General features: G+C 38.4%; 1 protein-coding gene across 2 annotated transcripts in view; it reads left to right on the top strand.

The window, feature by feature from the left end:
* The window catches only part of YME1L1 (YME1 like 1 ATPase), a 38,600-nt gene extending 18,798 nt beyond the window's left edge, over positions 1-19,802 (top strand). For both annotated transcript variants that reach the window (XM_005290924.5, XM_005290923.5), the window contains exons 9-19: positions 551-641; positions 2,287-2,439; positions 4,883-5,015; positions 6,355-6,417; positions 7,886-7,998; positions 8,729-8,884; positions 10,148-10,299; positions 15,324-15,450; positions 15,554-15,627; positions 16,345-16,431; positions 17,798-19,802. In XM_005290924.5, coding sequence (XP_005290981.2) covers positions 551-641; positions 2,287-2,439; positions 4,883-5,015; positions 6,355-6,417; positions 7,886-7,998; positions 8,729-8,884; positions 10,148-10,299; positions 15,324-15,450; positions 15,554-15,627; positions 16,345-16,431; positions 17,798-17,941 — 1,293 coding nt within the window. In that variant the 3' untranslated portion in view covers positions 17,942-19,802. The remainder of the gene's footprint in view (positions 1-550; positions 642-2,286; positions 2,440-4,882; positions 5,016-6,354; positions 6,418-7,885; positions 7,999-8,728; positions 8,885-10,147; positions 10,300-15,323; positions 15,451-15,553; positions 15,628-16,344; positions 16,432-17,797) is intronic.
* Positions 19,803-20,426: the final 624 nt, after the last annotated feature.

Here is a 20,426-nt window from a genome sequence, read left to right as displayed (position 1 = left end):
TCTGCATCCACAAGCATCACCAGATGTTGGGAATGAATGCGTAAGGACAGCAGTCTCTACTAATTCAGAGTTACCACTGAAGAAGGCTACTCTAGGTGCTAAAAAGTCAGAATGCGTTTGTTTCTGGTTCTCCTAATCTACTTAATAGGGAGCAGTTTCAATGGGTAGCTATTTACCTGCGCTCTAAATTCCTGTTGCATCTCTACTGCAAAAATAATTTTTGATTTATCTGAAATAAATAATTGTGATAGTCTCATTAGAGAAAACTTCAGTAATGCTTTGCTTTGTCATGGAATTTTTTTTTTTTGTATCGTGAGGACAATATAAAATATTTTGCTTTCTTTTTGAAGCATTAAGGACTACACTGCATTAATGCATTTTCCCAGCCCGTTGTTTTGCTTCATTTTTGTGTGAACAATTGCTGCAATCTGAACATATCTGTTCATGTTCCTAGCACAGACTACTTTCACAATTATTTGTAACTGTATCAAAATAGCTGCAGTGTTTTATAACGACTTTGTCACATTTCCTGGCATATTTTAATATGTAGGTGGAAGAAGCTAAGCAGGAATTACAGGAAGTTGTAGAATTCTTGAAAAATCCACAGAAATTTACTGTCCTGGGAGGTAAACTTCCAAAAGGTAAGAATGTCGTCTGCTAACTTATATAATAAGATTCCTGGAATGTCACTCTGAAGCCTTGAATGTTTGAGTCAGAGTGAAGCAATGGATACAGCTCCCAGAATGGTTGAGAACTCCCTGTTCAGAATATTACCAGATTCAGTCATCACTGGACTTGTCTGTCTATCATCATCCAGATATTAAGTTCTCAGCCATTTCGACTTTTCAGACTACACCAGTGTGGTGTACAGCAGCAGTGTAGCATGTATCTATTCCATGCCAAGAGTCCTACCCCATTGTGATTTGAGAGGTAACTTAGGGTTTTTTTAAGTAGTAAAATTGGTACTGTGTATGGTGGATGTGTGTTGTCTTTGTCACTTGTAACTGTGTGAACAAAATTTTGATCATATCAAAGGCATTTGTGCTCATTGAGGGTTAAATCTGTGGCATGTTTATAGCTTAAAAACCCATCTACGTTAAAACAAGAATCTTAATATGTTTAAAAAAGAAGCAATGTTTATGCTCTAACTTTAAAAGGGCTCAGCCAGTTTTGCTGAAACTCCCCCAGAACTCTTGTGTTGTCTCAGCCCAAATGTGAGAAACGAGAATCTTCAGCAAATAAATGGAAGGCTATATGAGTTTAAAAAAAAAGTTGAAGAAATTAGTAGGCTAAAATGGTTCTTTTCATCCTAAAAGTTAGTCTGTTAGGAAATTGAACAGTTGTTGAAAATGGCTTACCTCTCCTCATTGCCATGAACTGGTATAGAAAATGGTTTAGACTAGGCACAATGGTTACCACCATTTCAGCAAGAATAATTAGTATTTGATGGAACTTGTCTTGAGTTTGACCACACCCAAATCTCAGGGGTGTGAAATGGGCTTGCCACGTCTGTGCTGCCACTTGAACTGTTTTCAGGAACAGTTTAGGAGGACTTATAACTGAAACCCATTTTCAAATGATTCAGTTGTCTAATATACATTGGCCTTAAGTTTATGGCAGTTGTTTGCTCACACAGAGGAAAAGGGAATTTGTAGATCTGTTTAGGTCAAATTATTTTCATCTGACTTTTGAAATATGGTTATAATTATGTTTTAAACGGTTATGTTTGTTCTTCTCTTTAATTCGTATAGAGGCTTTGAATCTTCTATAAAATTTAAATGAGTCTCATTGACCCACCCTACTTTATAGAGATCATATTGTTGATCATATTCATAATTTAACAAGTCACAGGACCATGACAGAACATACATAGTAGATTGTCTTTTTAAACGGGGAAAATTCTTAAGTGTAAGAAAGGGCAGCACTGTTGAAGTATTTTTCCCAAATACAGTTATCAAAAAGTTGACACTGGTAGAATTTCAATAATGATAGTATCATACACTATTGTATCTAGATTTCTGATTTTATTTGGCAATATGCTTCTTTTTAAATTTACAGATCTGTTGTTTCCATGCTTCAAATTTGGATCAAAGTATAAGTAGATCAACTGTAAATCTAAGTCCTGCTGTGCTGCAACCATGTTGAAATCTTGGTTAAGCAATATTTGAAATTAAATATTAAGATCTAATTGAAGCTAGTTGTAAGGATTTTTTTTAAAGACTTGGAAGGTATGAGAGAACTACTGTATAACAGAGTTTGTTTGTGATAGTATAAATCTTTCTTCAGGGATTTTGTTAGTTGGACCACCAGGTACAGGCAAGACCCTTCTTGCACGAGCTGTGGCTGGTGAAGCTGATGTTCCATTCTACTATGCATCTGGGTCAGAGTTTGATGAGATGTTCGTTGGTGTTGGAGCCAGTCGTATCCGAAATCTATTTAGTAAGTTCATTTTTCAGTTCAGTTGTTTTCTATTCCTTTAACACTTTAAGTTGGGTGTTTGCTGATGCTATTTAAAAGTGTCAGGAGTACATATGTTAATTGCATAAAGTACTGGTTGCTGAAAAGTAGCAATGTCTCATGGCAAAAAATACACTTCCACTTTGGGCCAGTTTTCCATTGAAATGAATGAGACTAACCGGACTCATGAGTGGCCATGAACTGCAGAAACCTACTTTCAACATTAATTTAAACTATTTCCAACACATGTAGAAATGTCTTGGTAAGTTATTTAATACCTCAGTCTTTCATAGACAAAGGGATACATTCACTTAAAATCATAATTCTGTCTGGAATATTATTTAGCCACTGTTGTCACAAGTAAGTCCTAACATTACTAAATGTAATGAGTAAGGCTTCGTGTCTGTGACGGAAGTCAAGGATACTGTGATTTTTTTTCTGCGACCTCTGTGACTTCTGCAGTGGTCAGTGTGGCTGACCCCAGGGCCACCGAAGCAGTTGGCCCCCATGGCTCCCCTCCCCAAGCAGTGGCCCCCTAGCTAGTCCCCCACAGCAGTGGTCTCCCCAAAGATTTAGTCAGGGGGTATTTCTAGTATAAGTCATGGACAAGTTACGGGCCATGAATTTTTGTTTATTGCCCTTGGACCTGTCAATGACTTTTACCAAAAATACTCGTGACTAAATCGTAACCTTAGTAATGCCTAAGGAAGAACTTTTTTAATTTAAATAAAACAAAATATAAACAAAATGTAACTAACAAGATGTCAGTCTTCACCTTGACACTTTCCTTATGTTTTGTGTTGCCTGCCTTTATCCTTTGTCTGTTTGTTTTTTTTTCTTTTCTTTCTAAAATATAAGTGCTATGTTGCAGGATATGTCTTCCTCAATGTGTGTACAGTGCTTAGCATATTGTGGATGCTACCATGCTGTAATAAACAATAATTTGACAAGACTTTTGTGTAGCCAGTTTCACTCTTTCCACAATATAGTATTTTTCTCCTTTTTGTGACTTTTACACAGCAAGAGGAAAAAACATTTTTTAAAAGTGGGGAAAATGGTAAAACTACAAACTGGCAGGCGAATTAGGCACAGGTGTACTACTTGAAACTCACTTCTTTTACTTTAAACTTTGCTTCTTTAAAAGAGCACTAGACTGGGGATCAGGAGAGCTGGTTTTTTTCCCGGCTCTGTCATGGGCCTGCTGGGTGACCTTGGATGAGTCACTTCACCTCTGTGTCCCAGTTTCCCAGTCTGTAAAATTGGGAGAATACCACCTCCTCCCTTGTAAAGTGCTTTGAGATTTGTTGATGAAAAGTGCTGTGTAAAAGCTAGGTGGTATAACATTTATTAAATTGAGTAGATGTCAAGTTGACTGTATCCCGTTCAGTTCAAAATATAATTGGGTTTAGCTTCTATTTTTTTTTATACCATTTAAAATCTGATTAATCAGTTTAATTTGTCTTGTTTAGTATATTTTTGTCTATCGTCAGAGTGGGCTAATTTTTGGCCAAAACTGAAGTTGTGATAACACAAGGTTTTATAAAGTCTAAGTTTTTAATAGAAATGTTCCTGTAATGCTTGCCTCAAAGATACTCAGAAGCAAGAATTCACTTAAGGTGTGTCCGTTTTTCATCTCCAGATGTCTGAAGAATTGGAGAAAATATTTTGTGATAGGAAATATATTAAGGGATTATTCACTTCTCCCTCTCCTCATTAAATTAAGGCCCATACAGTGCTAACATCTCAATATCCCCTTTCTTATTTCCATCAACAGCCTCTGAGCGTGAGCTTTAAAGAGGCACTATGAAAACTGTTAAGGCCTAATATTGACTTTTTGCCTTGACACTTGTCATTTTGCTGGAGTCCCCTTGCCATCTGTGTAGTTACAAGTTATCCTGAACAGATGGTATTTAGATGGAAAATAAAGCCAACCTGTGATGTTTAGTGTGTGTGCACCCATTTGTGGTCTGAATGTTAGATTATTGGGGAATTTTTTTAAGGCCACAACTATCGCTTTTGAGCGGTCAGTTAATTAATACCTGTAATTCTGAAGGTGAAACCTTTGCTGTGAGAGAGCTGATAAAGTTGACCTATTGTATTGTACCTTAAGTTCCTCAAACTTGACAATGTCTTCTGTTTTAATGGGTTACGATTTGACATCTACTTACCCTAAAAAACAGTTTTTGTGTGCATGTGATCTAAAACATGAATTTCTTAATCTTTGGTCACTTTTTCCCAAATACGTTGGTTCATTGACTGAAATAAGTGCAATTCTGGTGACAGTTGGCAAAAAAAATTGAGTCCTAAAATAGTGGAGTAATAGAATAGAAATAATAGAATCCTGAAATAATAGGGAAAATTGGATATAGTTTGTATATATGAAATACATTTATTTCAAATGTTCTTAAGCTATTTTCTTTGTTAGGGGAAGCAAAAGCAAATGCTCCTTGTGTTATATTTATTGATGAGTTGGATTCTGTGGGTGGGAAGAGAATTGAGTCTCCAATGCATCCCTACTCAAGACAGACCATCAATCAACTTCTTGCCGAAATGGATGGGTACATATATTTTTGTTCTTTGATATTTTGATATTGATATTTTTAAAACACCTGAATGAGATATTCCCTCTCTTAAAGCTGAGGTTAAGAATCTCTTCAAAATTGAGATTTGATTAAAGGTTATACAATTTAAATAATACCTATAACCAATTTTATCACACTTTATGCTAGCAAGAACAGTAGAGCCAAGAATTCTGTTGTAGGAAAGTATACGAGAGGGCCAGGTTGAAGTGGCAAAGCAGATGAGATGGTGCGTGTATGTGCATGCGTGTGAGCACCCTAGCTTTAAAAAAAAAAAGAGAGAGTGAGAAAAAGGGTGAAAGATGAAGGAGGGGGATGAGAAATCGAAGTTGGAGCATTAGCTGGTTTAGTGCCTGTAGAGCCCCAGCAGGAATTAAAGCTACCAGTGAAAGGGGAAGTATTCATGGAAATGTTGCTTTCCCTTTGCAGGATTGAATAATCCCTTCCCCTCTAGCCCCAGGGGGCACTGGCTTAGTAAGTTCCAGAAGGACTATGTGCACCAGCTTTGCTTAGCTTTGTCCTTTTCCTCTGATTCAAGTAGATGCATTTGGCAGGTGTTCTTACTGGGATACAGACCTTGAGAACTAGGAACAGTGTTTCTAGGATTTAAACCAAATAAAATCTAAATTCACCCCCCCCCCCCGATAGAAGTATTAAGCTGAAAAGCGCTTACTACCTGCATTTTGTCCTCAAGGATGAGCTAAAAAAACTGTTTCCCGACTTGACCTAGGGAGCTTGGTTGCATCTTGCCACTTTGACAAGCAGTGCAGGTTTGGAATGTTCCTTCATCTGTCTTTATGTAATAGTGCTTAACTCTGGGTCTGGATGAAAATGTACCTGATGTTTCACATCAACTCATTCAAGCCATAAACCTAACAAAGCTATTTTTGTTACTGATTAAGCCTAAAATACTTTAATTTTCAAAACAGAGGTTTGATTTTTTTGGGGGATGAAAAATACCCCTTATTTAGACCAAATTTTAAGTCCCGTTTTAGGAAATAAAGACATACTCTCCCTATTAATGATGATCTATCAATTGATTGCCTCCAGAGCTATGTCCTCTGGAATGGATGGGTGGGTAGAGGAGACATGAAGACAATCATTGGGTTGATGTGGCTATGTTTGTGGCTCAGACCTCGTCGGACTCCACACTCTGATAGACCAATTGACTGCAGCTGGCCCAGAGAAGAACCAGAAGTAGTAAACTAGCTAAAAAGTGGGCAATCCTTGTTTTTTATTTTTTTTTTTAAGTGAAATTTCATAATGCTTAGGAATCTAACTTTGTAAACTAATATCCTTTTAAATCTTTTTTTTGAAGCTTTAAGCCTAATGAAGGAGTTATTATTATTGGTGCAACAAACTTCCCTGAAGCATTAGATAAGTAAGTATGAAGTTTATGTACCTGTCTCACAAATGTGTATTAAATCTCCAATTCTATAGTGATGGGGGCTGTATAGTAGTTTTGGGCCGCGGTTCGGCCCTCAGCGGGGCTGTGGGGTAGCCCACCACCTTGCTACAGTCCGAAAAGAGCCCCGAGCCCCAATCAGGCTGGGGCAGTAATCAAACAGTCAATCAGCTGCCCAGGCCCTTAAGCCGGGCTGGGTCAGTAGCAAATAGTCAATCAGAGGCCCAGGCCCTTAAGCAGGGGCTGGGTCGGGGTTTGTAGCAGCCCCCAGCCTCTCTAGGCCAGGGAAAAAGGGGGGAGTCTGCCACCCAAGGAGTGGGTGGCAGGGGGGACGCAGGCCCTCCCACTCCACTGCGTCCCAGCCTGGGGCCCTAGCAGCGACGGAAACTTGCTGCTCTCAGTGGGGATCCTGGCCGCAACACACTGACATCGGTTCTGGCAGTGCAGCAGCCAGACTGGGGTCGGCTGCCCCCGGGCTACTTCCGCACTCCCCCTCGTATGGTATCTGGGCCGTCTTAGTGTCGTCGGTGCTCTCCACCAGCATGGGCTCCTCGGGGTAGGCAGGCTCGGCTCCTCCTTGGGGTAGCTGGCACGGGGCAGGCTTGGCTCCTCCTCGGGGTAGCTGGCACGGGGCAGGCTTGGCCAGTCCTCCTCGGGGTACCTGGCGAGAGGTAGGCTCGACCGGCCCAGTGAGTCAGCAGGCCGCTTGCGGCCTGCGGCTGTTTCCCAAGCGGGAGCTCGGCCAGGGACGTCTGCTCTCTCCGCCGGCCTGGCCTCCACTGAGCTCTGCAGGCGGGCTTTTATACTTCCGGGTCGGGGCCGTGACCTCGGAGGGGCGGGCGCCGGACCCGGTGGCTCCGCCCACGTTGGTAGTAGGGGAGGTTCGGCCCTCAGCGGGGCTGTGGGGTAGCTCACCGCCTCGCTACAGGCTGTATATGCAGTTGTGATAATCTTCAGATTTTACAAATAATGTTGAGGTTACTTTTCTCTGGAAAGCTGTAGAGACCGGCCAATTTGTAACATTTAAGAGCCACTGATTTAGAGGAAATATTACCACGTGTTCTAGTAAGAATTGTAAAAAATGTGCTAAGTGATGGCTGGGTGCCCAGTCTTCCATGATGCATTGACAACTTGGTAAAGAATCACCCCTTAGCCGCATATAAGTTTTTGGCAGTAATTCTATACAACAAAAAGATTACTGTACCTCCTGATAGATTAATAGAAATTGCTTTCTGCTAAAGTTAACCAGCAACGAACACCTACATCCGCTTTTTCCACAGTGTACAGATAAGTGGAGAGAGAGGTGTGTTCCTGGGAGAAAGTCTTCACAAAATGTCTGTTTTATTAAGAAAATTAGATGCTGCTGTAACACTCTGTCAGTAGCATTGATCTTCAAATGTTAAAGCACATCTTATTTACTAAATTTCTTTTTTCTTTCTCTTAGTGCTCTAATACGTCCTGGCCGCTTTGACATGCAAGTTACAGTTCCAAGGCCAGATGTGAAAGGTCGAACAGAAATTCTGAAATGGTACCTTAATAAAATAAAGTATGATCAATGTAAGTATAAATATTTAGCTGCATGGGATGACATCTTTTGCCTTCAGACTCTTGGTCCATCTAGTTCAGTGGTTCTCAACCTATGGTTCCAGACCCCAGAGTGGGTTGTGGCCCTGTTTTAATGGGGTCACCAGGGCTGGCTTCGATTTGGTGGGGTCCAGTGCCAAAGGCAAAGCCCAAGCCTGAGCACTTCAGCCCAGGGCGGCAGGGCTCAGGTTACAGGCCCCATTTGTGGGGCTGAAGCCCTTGGGCTTTGGCTCTGGCCCCCTGGCCTGGGGAGATGGGGCTTTGGTTCTCCCCTGCCCTCCCCAAGGGTGGTGGGGCTTGGGTGGACTCAGGCTTTGGTCCCCACTCCTTGGGTCGTGAAGTAATTTTTGATGTCAGAAAGGGTCATGATGCAATGAAGTTTGAGAAACCCCGATCTAGTTCATTGTCATGTCAGCAATAGTGACATGAACCAGATGCTTCAGATGAAGGTGCAAGAAACCCTGCAATAGACAGTTATGGGACAACCTGCCCTGAGCAGAGCTTCCTTCTAATCTGCAATGGTTAGAGGCATGAGATTTCATATCCCTTCTAAAACTTGTTTATTTTAATATTTACTGTTGTAACTAGGCATTCTCATTCATATAAATGTCTAACCTGTTTTTGACATTGTTAGATAAACAGAAAAAAAATTCTTTGCAAGGAAGTAATAGGTATCATCAATATCTGTTCTTTTTTCACACAGCTCTTGATCCAGAAATAATTGCGCGAGGAACAGTAGGATTTTCTGGAGCAGAGCTAGAAAATCTTGTGAACCAAGCTGCTTTAAAGGCAGCTGTTGATGGGAAAGATATGGTAACCATGAAGGAACTGGAATTCTCAAAGGACAAAATTCTCATGGGTAGGCTTTTCATATGCAAGACTAACAGTTTTTAAGATAGTGTAGTGTTTGTTTATTGCATTTTGTTATCAGTTTCAACTACGTGCTTCTCAATTAGACTGATGTTTTTAGGTTAGTGCTTACCAGCTACAATGGTGGGTACATTAGAAAGGCCTGAGATGGATTCTTTCAAATGCAAACCTAAATGATATTCTAATAATGTAATAGTCTCAAGTACAGTAATGTTATCTAGTTAGGTCAAAGCTTATAGTAGTTGCCATGGCAGGTTCGGATACTGACAGCAAATGCTCTGTGTGGTAGTGTGCTACATTGGGAAATTTACTCTTGCTATAAAGGCTAATGGCTTTTAGAGGCAATTAATTGAATCATTATATCCAACGTGCTTGGGTGTTTAGAAGCTCTGAAGCTACGAAGTTAAGAAGAAATTAACATGTTTCCAACCTACTGCAATAATCTTTCACAAATTCAAATAGTGTAAAAAAACAAACAGTGGCACCGTCTGTAATGTACTCAGCCAGACTATACCATAGATACAGTTAGGACAATTTTTGGATTGAGGTAAAGCATGCTATTGTGACATGACTGAGGCTTTGGGGGAGGATGAGGGTAAAGGGGATGACCTATAGCTGTACAAAAGCCTTCTGCTGTTCACTCCAACTTTGGATAGGACCCATCTGGATCAGAGGGTTCACAGTATGTTAATCACAGTTTAAAATAGATTGTCTGAGATTTGTTAAGAATGCAAGCTTTTTGTGGCAAGGACTGTCTCAATCAACGTCTTATACAATAATGAGTATGCTGTCAGCACTTTAAAAATAAATGGGAGGCAAAGGATCAAATAAAGGCGATATGCTTCTTCCTTGTAAAGAAGGGAGGTAGATTATCAGAACCCTGGAGCAAGATTTAGTTTGAGTTGCATATGGTGAGGTAAAACTTAGATGCCTCAGGCATATACTAATCCAAAAACATCTTCTGATCTATTTATACTTGATGGACTGAAATTTTCAAAAGCACTTGGAATTATCCTCACATTACTCCCATTAAAGTCAAATCGACTTCAGTGAGAGCAGAGTTAGGCCAATACTGAGCCTTTTTGAAAATTCCTCCCAGTAACAAATCTAATGACAATAATTTGATTCTTATTTCACTGTAGTCCTCAAATGTCAGTCATGTCTCTGTGTGTGTAAACATGTTGAATGATAGTTAATGTCATGTGCTTGTTATGCAGCTTTATTATTCTTTTCCTTTTCATATGTTTTTAAGGACCTGAACGTAGAAGTGTAGAAATTGATGATAAAAACAAAACAATCACAGCATATCATGAATCTGGACATGCTATAATTGCATATTATACCAAAGATGCAATGCCAATCAACAAAGCTACAATCATGCCCCGAGGACCAACACTTGGACATGTGAGTTTTTTTTTTTTTTTTAAATAAGCCTAACAATTATACTAGTTACCTTTTCGCACTTTCAAGGAATTTCGCAGCAACATTGTGACATAAAAGGCACATCATGATATTGCAAAACTACTTTAATGAACTAATGTATATAAGATATAAAAATAAGCTTTTTAAAGAGAAAAATCTTCTGAATTGTTTTTTCTACTTTGTTCCTTTTTCCTATATCTGGGTTAGAGAGACAGACTTCTCCTTAGCTTCAAACCTGCTAGCCATCAATAATGGTTCAAACAGGCAAGGAGGAAATATTAAGTCTTGATGTGATTCTGAACTAGTATTGGTCCATTTCTCTTCTAGAACAGCCAGAAAATCCCAGAAAGCTTAAAGGCAAAGCTGCCTTTTTATAGAAACTTCCTTGTATCAAGTCAGTGCTTCTCCAAAGATATTGTGTCTAAAATAGATTGCTAACTTCAATAATTAGCTCACTCTTCTTTTAGGACAGACCGTGTCCCTTTGACATTTCTATCCTGTCCTTTGAAATCTGAGCTGGGTGGTATTTGAATAGAAAGGGAGGTGTTCCCTATGGTGTATATTTGCCTTTTAATATCCTACCAAGCTAGTGTAACACATTGATCCAGAAGCATATGGACCAGTGTCCAAACAGGTACAGAACAAGATGGGATATTAGTTGGTGTCTGCTATCGACCACCAAATCAGTTTAGGGAACAAGATGCCCACCGCCTTACGCACCTATTTGCAACATGTAAGGAAAGAAAGTTGAGACTGGGGGACATCATTTGAGTAACATACACTGGAGGTCTCCTACTGCCAGTACTAAAACATCCTCAAGTGTTGCAGCCAACACAGAGGAATTCTGTATTAAGGCATGATCCAGCAGAGTGACTGACCACAGAACTAAAAATTAATGGTTGCTTAGGTATAAGTGATCATGACTTTGATCACATTTATAATGTGCAAGCAGAGTAAAGTCCAGACCAGTAATATATATATTTGTGCTTTATTGGGGTTAATTTCACAAAGCTGAAAACAATCATGAACCCAATCAGTTGGGAGGAAGAATTTAATTGGAAAATTGAGTGATAATTGAGAATAATTTAAGAACACCCTACTAAATGCCCAGAAAACGCCAATTGAAAAAGAAGGCTGCACTAGTTAAAAGATCAACCTGGTTTAGAGGGGAACAGAAGGGCAGCTGTAAAAACAAACAAAAAAAAAAACTTAAAGAAAAGGGAAGTTGACAGTAATGAATATAAATCAGAAGTTAGGAATTGTAGAAATTGATAAGGGACGCAAGGAGAAATCTATGGCCAGCACAGTAAAGGACAATAAGGAGTTCTAAAATATATTAGAAACAATTGTATTGGTCCATTACTAGGGAGAAATGGTATTATCTATAATAATTAGAGCCCTACCAAATTCACGATCCATTTTGGTCAATTTCACGGTCATAGGATTTTAAAAATAATAAATTTCTTGATTTCAGATATTTAAATCTGAAATTTCATGGTGTTGTAACTATAGGGGTCCAGACCCAACTCTGAAGGCAGCACCGCAGAAGTAAGGGTGGCATGGTATGGTATTGCCACCGTTACTTCTGTGCTGCTGGTGGGGCGCTGCCTTCAGAGTTGGGCACCTGGCTAGCAGCCATCGCTCTCCAGCCACCCAGCTCTGAAGGCAGTGCAGAAGCAAGGGTGGCAATATAGCAACCCCTCTACAATAACCTTGCGACCCCTCCCCCCCATGATCCTCTTTTGGGTCAGGACCCCCAGTTTGAGAAACACTGGTTTCTCTTGTGAAATCTGTATAGTATAGGGCAGCGGTTCTCAAACTTCATTGCTCCGGGACCCCCTTCAGACAACAAAAATTACTACATGACCCCAGGAGGGGGACCAAAGCTTAAGTCCACCTGAGCCCTTCCGTGCTAGGTGGGAGGGGACAAATCAGAAGCCCGAGCCCTGCCGCCCCATGTTCAGGGGCCCAAGCCCCAGGGCTTCAGCCCCTCGCAGTGGGGCTTGGGCTTGGGCTTCAGCCCCAGGCCCCAGCAAGTCTAACGCCAGCCCCAATAACCCCATTAAAAGGGGGTCCCTACCCACAGTTTGAGAACCACTGGTATAGGGTAAAAATACACAAAAGACCAGTTTTCATGGGGGAGACCTGATTTCACAGTCCATAATGCGTTTTTCATGGCTGAAATTTGGTAGGGCCCCTAATAATAATGCAGAAAAGGCAAAACTGTTCAATAAATGTTTCTGTTCTGTGTTTGGGGGAAATCCAGATTATGTAGTCTCATCATATGTTGATATCACTTTCCATTCCATTAGTATCTTTGGAGGATATTAGACACAAGCTACTGAAGTTGGACACTTTTAAATCAGCAAGTCCAGATAACCTTGCGACTCAGAGTTTTAAGAGTTGGCCTGAAAAGGTTGTTGAACTATTAATATTGATTTTTCAATAAGTCTTGGAACACTGGAATGGTTCTAGAAGACTGAAAGGGAGGCTATGTTGTGACAATTTTAAAAAGGGGTTAATGGAATGAGATGGGTAATTATAGGCCTGTCAGCTTGACATTGATCCTGGGCAAGATTATGGAGTGACTGATACAGGACTCGATTAATAAAGAATTAAGGGAGGGTAATGTAATTAATGCAAATCAACGTGGATTTATGAAAAATAGATCCTGTCAAACTAATTTGATATAATTTTTGATGAGATTACAAGTTCTGTAGATATAGGTAGTAGTGTTGATGCAACAGCCTTAGACTTCTTTAAGGTGTTTGACTTGGTACCTGCATGACGTCTTGATTTAAAAAAAAATAAAACTAGAATGATATAAAATCAACATGGCACACACCAAATTGGTTAAAAATTGGCTAATTGATGGGTCTCAAAATGTTGTTGTAAACTGGGAATAGTCATTGAGCAGGTGTTTCCATTGGGATCCTGCAGTTCTTGCCTCTACACTGTTTTAACGTTTATCAGTGACCTGGGGAAAAAATGTAAAACTGTCACTGATAAAGCTTGCAGATGGCTCAGTCTGGCGGAATGGTAAATAATGAAGTGGAGAGGTCACTGATTCAGAATGATCTGGATCATTTGGTAAACTGGGCTTAAGCAAACAGTATGCGTTTTAATACGGATAATGTATACATTTGGGAACAAAGAATGTAGTCCATACTTATAGGATGAAGGATTCTAAGTTGGGAAGCAAAGAATCTGAAAAAGATTTTGGGGTCATGGTGGATAATTAGCCAAACATGAGCTCCCAGGGTGATGCTGTAGCTAAAAGAACTAATGTGATCCTGGGATGCATAAATGGGTGGAATCTTGAGTAGAAGTAGAAGGTTATTTCATCTCTGTATTTGGCACTGATGCAACCGCTGCTGGAATCTGTGTCCAGTTCTGGTGCTCACAATTCAAGAAGGATGTTGGTAAATTGGAGAGGAGAATAGCCATGAGAATTAAAGTATAAGGGCTGGTCTACACCGGGGGGGGGGGGGGTGGGGGGGTGGGGGAAGAGGGGGGTCGATGTAAGATACGCAACTTCAGCTACGAGAATAGCGTAACTGAAGTCAATGTATCTTATTTCGACTTACCTTGGGTCCTCACGGTGGGGGATTGATGGCCATGGCTCCCCTGTCGACTCTGCTACCGCTGCTCGCCCTGGTGGAGTTCCAGAGTTGACGGGAGCGCGTTCGGGGATCGATATATCGCGCCTAGATGAGAGACAATATATTGACCACCAAGAGATCGATTACTACCCGCCGATTCGGCGGTTAGTCTGGACGTACCTTAGAAGACATGTCTTATGGTGATAGGCTCAAAGAGCTTAGTCTGTATAGCTTAACAAAGAGAAGATTAATGGGTAACTTGATAAGGGGAACAAATATTTCATAATGGGCTCTTCAGTCTAGCGGCAAAAAGTATAACAATCCAGTGGCTGGAAGTTGAAGCTAGACAAATTCAGACTGGAAATAAGGCATACATTTCAAAAAATGAGAGTAATTAAGTATTGGAACAGTTTACCAAGGGTTGTAGTTGATTATCCATCACTGACCATTTTTAAATCAAGATTGAATGTTTTTTAAAAAGGGATGCTGTAGGAATGTGAGAATTATTTTGGAAGTTTTATGGCCTCTGTTGTACAGGAGGTCAGACTAGATGATCACAATGGTTCCTTCTGGCCTTGGAATCTATGAATCTATATCCTCCAGACAAGTTGAACTGTGCTGAGCACACATTCAGGAAATAGTGGGGATACTAGTCATTTTATAGTTCCCTGATCTTGGTTCTTAGGTATATCAACATGTAGGTTGCTTAGGGCTTCTGGTTTTACATTTTACCAATAAAACCCTTCTTTAAATTAAAAAAAAAAGTATTTTAAATCAGAGAAGAAATTGGCATTTATCCAATAAACAATGAAAATAGTTACTTGTATTTTTTCGGGGGAGGGATTGCTCAGTGGTTTGAGCATTGGCCTGCTAAACCTGCGAGTTCAGCCCTTGAGGGGGCCACTTAGGCAAAATCAGTACTTGGTCCTGCTAGTGAACGCAGGGAGCTGGACTCGATGACCTTTCAGGGTCCCTTCCAGTTCTATGAGATAGGTATATCTCCATATATTTATTTAATATTTAGGCTTTGTCTACACAGAGCAGTAATGTGAACTACAGGGGAGTGATTTCTAAAGACACTAATGTCTTGATCTTTAATAGGTCCGTGGAGATCCTGCTGGTGTGCACTAAAGGTTCCATAGTGTGCTTTAACATAGTGCAATTTGAAACAGTACTACATTAAAGTGAACTAAGGAGTGTTACAAAGAGATTGCTCATTACAATATATACTAATAAGCCCTGAAAACTCCTGATTTTTGGACATCTATATAAAACTCAAAAATTGCTTTAAAAAAAAACTACCTGAAAAATAAAATTAATAAATCCAGAAAAAAACAGAAGCCCTAACACTGCTCTATTTTATGCTCTATTTTATTTTAATCTGACAAGTTCTACATTTTATAGGTATCTTTGCTACCAGAAAATGACAGGTGGAGTGAAACTAGATCCCAGCTGCTTGCACAAATGGATGTTAGTATGGGAGGGAGAGTAGCAGAAGAACTCATATTTGGAAGTGATCACATCACAACAGGTCAGTTGAGATCTGTGGCTAAAGAATCTTCTGTCAATGGATATTAAGTTTATGTAATTTTGGTTTAGTTAACTTTAACATAAATTTTGTTTTTAATGTCTAGGTGCTTCCAGTGACTTCGACAATGCTACTAAAATAGCAAAGCTGATGGTGACTAGATTTGGAATGAGTGAGAAGGTAAGATCATATTAATTTAAATTTAGTCATACCGAGTCATAGCAGTTGCTCTGATTCTGCACCTTTTATGTGCACACAGCTATGAAAGATCAAGCTATATAGAGATCAAGAAATTCTGTTGACATAGTAACCCAATAAACTAGTGATCTGGATAATTTGAAATGCAAGCTTTGTCTTTTGACCTTCATACAATGGGTTTTCTTGATGAGTTCTGTACATTTGACATATCAACTTATACGCTTGCATTAAACAAACACATGTCTGCTAAGGGGGAGTATTGCTTATGCATGCTCACAAGATTATTTTTGTAGCAAAATAAATGTTCTAAAAATTGAAGATAATCTTAAAGATTCATTCCTTGGAAGAAAATCTCAGCTGACATTGGGAAAGGGGGTGGAGAGAACTGTGATTGTTGCAGACTTTTAAAGAGACAGCATTATATTGGATAGCTTGAAAAGAATAAAAATTATTTCACAACTAAGATGTAATCTTAAAGGGAGCTTTGTTTTGACCATATGGAAATACAACCCTGCAGTGACGTTATACCTTGTTTGGCTTGTGACTTTTTGCCAGATTTAGTAATATGGATGTATATATTATCTAGCAATTTTGTGGGTGGCGGGTGGGTAGTACATCTCTTATACAAAAATAGCAATAGCATCAGTTTTTTTTATTGAAATGGAAGATTTTTCTGGTCTTGCTATTTTCTTTCTTTAGCTTGGTGTTATGACGTACACAGATACAGGGAAACTCAGTCCTGAAACCCAGTCTGCAATTGAACAGGAAATAAGAACACTTTTAAAGGTAAGATTTGTTTCCCGCAATTACTTATCCCATTTAAGAGATGGGCTGAACAAAGATAAAGAATGACTGATTATATTGGTTTCTTTGCAATATACAGTATAGTGCCTGACCTTGTGGATGGAAATATTCTTAAAGGTGCCGCGAAGTCAAATTTGAACAAAAACCCACAGTCTCTTCATATTGAATGTCTTTGAGGAGGAGTTAGTAGTTTTGCATTTGGTTTATGTTTAAGCAGCATGGCATATGCAGGGTTGGTTTTGTTATCCAAGCACACCTGATGCATTCCATGTTAACACATACTTCTGTCTTCAGAGTGGTGCTGTGCTTTAACTGTGTAATTTCCAATGAATTAATCTGGGAGTTCCACTGAATACCTTCCAGTTACCTATTTTAGAATAGGTGGTGATTTTGTGTTACTCTCACACTGTTTTATAACTTTCCGTCAAGTAATTGAACATAATTCTTTGTCATTCTGAGACTTCCAGATCAGAGTTCCAGTTTAGGGTATCTAGTACCATTTTTTTTTTTCAAATTTTTACTTCCTGGTTAGCATTTTGAGGGTTAAATTATATTGTATATAAATGATTATTCTAACTCTTAACAGTGCTGATATTTGAGATTCAGATTTATTATGTTTAATTTAAAATGGTGTATTGGGATTTTCAGATTACATATATTTATAGCATTGTGATAAGTGTTGCTATATTTTTCTAATCCTCTATTTTCAATGGCTCATAACTTAAATTTTTTTTGAGTAATTAAAAAAAATTGTCTAAAAGTGAATTGATAAAAGGTACGCTTTAACTTTAAAAAAAAAAACACCACAATTTTAGACACTTTGGAGTCTGGGCACATTTTGAGAGAGAGAGCAAAATTTGAAGCTGTGTAATATGAGTATTTTTAAAAGTTATTAAGCCCTTTTATTGTGTTCTAATAACTCACAGGGCTTGATTTTTAAAACTTGACATGTTCAATAGTAATCTTTGAGGAATATTATACTGATTTGTCAGTCAGTCAGTTTCCAAATTTACTTTAAAAAAAAAAAAAAAAAGTAGCACAAAGCAGGTCTGCAGGATTGCTTCCTCAACCCACACATAGACCCTGATCCTGGCAAAGACTTAAACATGGGTGTAAAGTTACACACCTGAGGAGAGCCATTGAAGTCTGTGGGACTCTAATCATAAGCACTTGCAGCATTTTATGCTTAAGTCTTTGCAAGATCAAAGCTATACTTAGGAGTGAACTAAAAGGATATCTCTCATGGGTGTTGTGTACCCTTTCTTAGTGGTGTATTTTGAATTCAAAATGTACTTGTATCGTTTTCTGTTCTGAATTTAAAAAAAAAACTTTTACCTTTTTATATTAGGACTCATATGAACGAGCAAAGAACATCCTGAAGACCCATGCAAAAGAACACAAGAATTTAGCAGAAGCTTTATTGACATATGAGACTTTGGATGCCAAAGAAATCCAGATAGTTCTCGAGGGGAAAAAACTAGAAGTGAGATAACAACTTCCTTTATGGAGTCTAACTGATCATTTGAAGAATGTACATCTAGCAATGCAGTGGTCTCTGAATGCAGCATAGCTTTTTTTCTTCCTGATGTTTGCATAGTATTAATAACATTTCTTAGTGTTAATGCATTGTCTTGAGCTTTTGTTACAATTATCTAATTTTTGTCTTTGTTCAGAATGAGAGACAAGGAATAAAGTAAGTTCCCACAGGAAAAAAAAATCAGAAATATAAAATCTCAGGGTCGAATCCACCTTGTTTGGAGACCTCAGTCAAATGTTAAAATTGGAAGAAAAGAAAAGTGAATGCTCTAGTGTGTTCAAGCATATTTTCCTTGGTTATGCTGCTATCGGTGGGTTTGAAGTGGTACCATCTTAATATGTACAGTATAAAATTTTGTAGAAAGTGAGCCCTTAAGTGCTAAAGTTACAGAACAGTAATGATTTTATGTTTACCAATAAAGTACAGTTTTAAAAAAACACTGTTCCAGCTCCAGAAATGCAACAAACATAGCTGTTAAATGAGTGGATACACAGTGCATCTCCAATACAGGGAAATACAGGGCTCCCTAAACAGATGAACTGTTGTTAATTGCACTTTCATTACTCTTAAAAGATAAAGTTTACATGTTCATCAGATTCAAAATTTTCAACACGATATGTGGGCAATGATGGGATACACCTGTTTAAAACTCTTTGGACCATGCTGTAAAAAGTAGCGTTCATGCTGACAAAACTGTGCCAGGGATGGGAAATGCTGTGCTGTCACACCTAATGTGCTCCTGACAAGGTTATCTCACAAACTTTATAAAGTTAGCAATATATGGGTGTAATTCGATAGCCATGCTTTTATACTGCTGGACATACTATTGAATTGGTTTTTACTAATATTGTGTATGGGCTTTTTGATAAACCCGTGAAAGATTTCTTCTAAGAGGAGACAAGTATTACTCAACAAAAAAGGGTACTTCAGAAGCAAGTGGCTTGTTGGTTTAAAAAACATTCCCTGTTACCTGTTCCATAAAAATAAATCTTTTTTGCTTGAAATTCTACAACTTTTAATTCATATAAGTACTCACTGACGTTCTAGAGCCAGAAGAAAGTCTAAAAGAAACCGTTAGCAACTAGGTTACAATCAAGCAAAAATTATTGCAAGTAGCATTATATATGCATCATGCTACTGCCAAATCCAGGAAACAATTTTTAGGAAAATTAACACTTTCTGATTATAAGAGTCTCTCTGTACAATTATAGAAAATATTAGACACTATACACTTTTTCTTTCCTAGAGAGAAGACTTTTATTAGAATATTAACATTTAAGGTTAAATAGTGAAATAATAGTGCCAATAAATGTGAAAAATTTGAAATAAATTGGTAATTAAATTTAGAATTAACATTAACACAGGATTTTGTTGTAAATATAACATTGGGCTAGCTAAAAAAATTTTATTAGTAGAGAATGCATTTTCCTTTCCTTTCAAAACCAGTGCTGCAATACCACTTTTTTTTTCTATTTACTATGTTGTTTTCATTCAGTCAACTTAGTACCATGACATCCCTAGTGCAGTATGGAAGAACCTCAAGACATTTGCTCTAAAACAGTATACCAAGCTGCTAGACTGATTGGTTACAGATGTATATGTATTTTAGGAATATGCATTCAAAAACATGCAAATATGACATGCTTGGCATCTGTTTTTGAAATAATAAAGGTTCATTTTAGTATGCACTTTGCTTTATTTCATTTTTCTTTCAATGTATATTGATATAAAGTGTAATACTAGTTTCCCTCTTATGTAAATTGAGGTGTATATAAACCATGCTTAAATTTGTAAATAAATTAAACCGTTATGGCAAGCTTGTAGTTTCTTCAGTTAGACCACTAGGAAGATTTTTTTCTGAAACACTCAAACTTTATTTCCTTAAATTGTTACTTTTAGTAATTAGTTGACTTAATAGAGGGATAATTCTTTTTTTGTCTAGTAAATAATGTGTTGTTTAAACAAAAAGCAAAACTTGTCACTCTTGAAGTCAACAAATCTATTTTGAAGGTTTATATAATCAAAAGTTACTATTTTTTTTAATTGCCCCTATTTTAAATCCCTCTTTCAAAAGCCTATATTGTATTAAGCTGTACTAGTGAAGGACAGCCGAACATGGTTTCCTCTGGAGTCTCAAATGCTACTCCATGTGCTCACAAGAAGAAATCACTAGAGGAAAGCGGTCATTTTAAAATTGATGGTCACTGTCTTCCTTTTAGCACTATAAAAGGTCTGAGATACTCAATTGTTTCCTGTTTTATTTCATTTGTAACAGCTGGGTCTCTATTTGTGTATGTGATATTTGTAGGCTTAGTCTCAGTAACTTGGTTCCTGGGGGAAAAAAAATCAGTCTGTCCATGTACTGATGGATCTTGGAGAAATCTGGGTAAAGCTGTTTCATGCTGTATTTGTGATAGTTAGAGGTGGGGTGGAAAAATCA

This window comes from Chrysemys picta, chromosome 2 (genome assembly GCF_011386835.1).
Source record: "Chrysemys picta bellii isolate R12L10 chromosome 2, ASM1138683v2, whole genome shotgun sequence".
Classification (NCBI taxonomy): Eukaryota; Metazoa; Chordata; order Testudines; family Emydidae; genus Chrysemys; species Chrysemys picta.
This window is presented reverse-complemented; position numbering and strand designations above follow the sequence as displayed.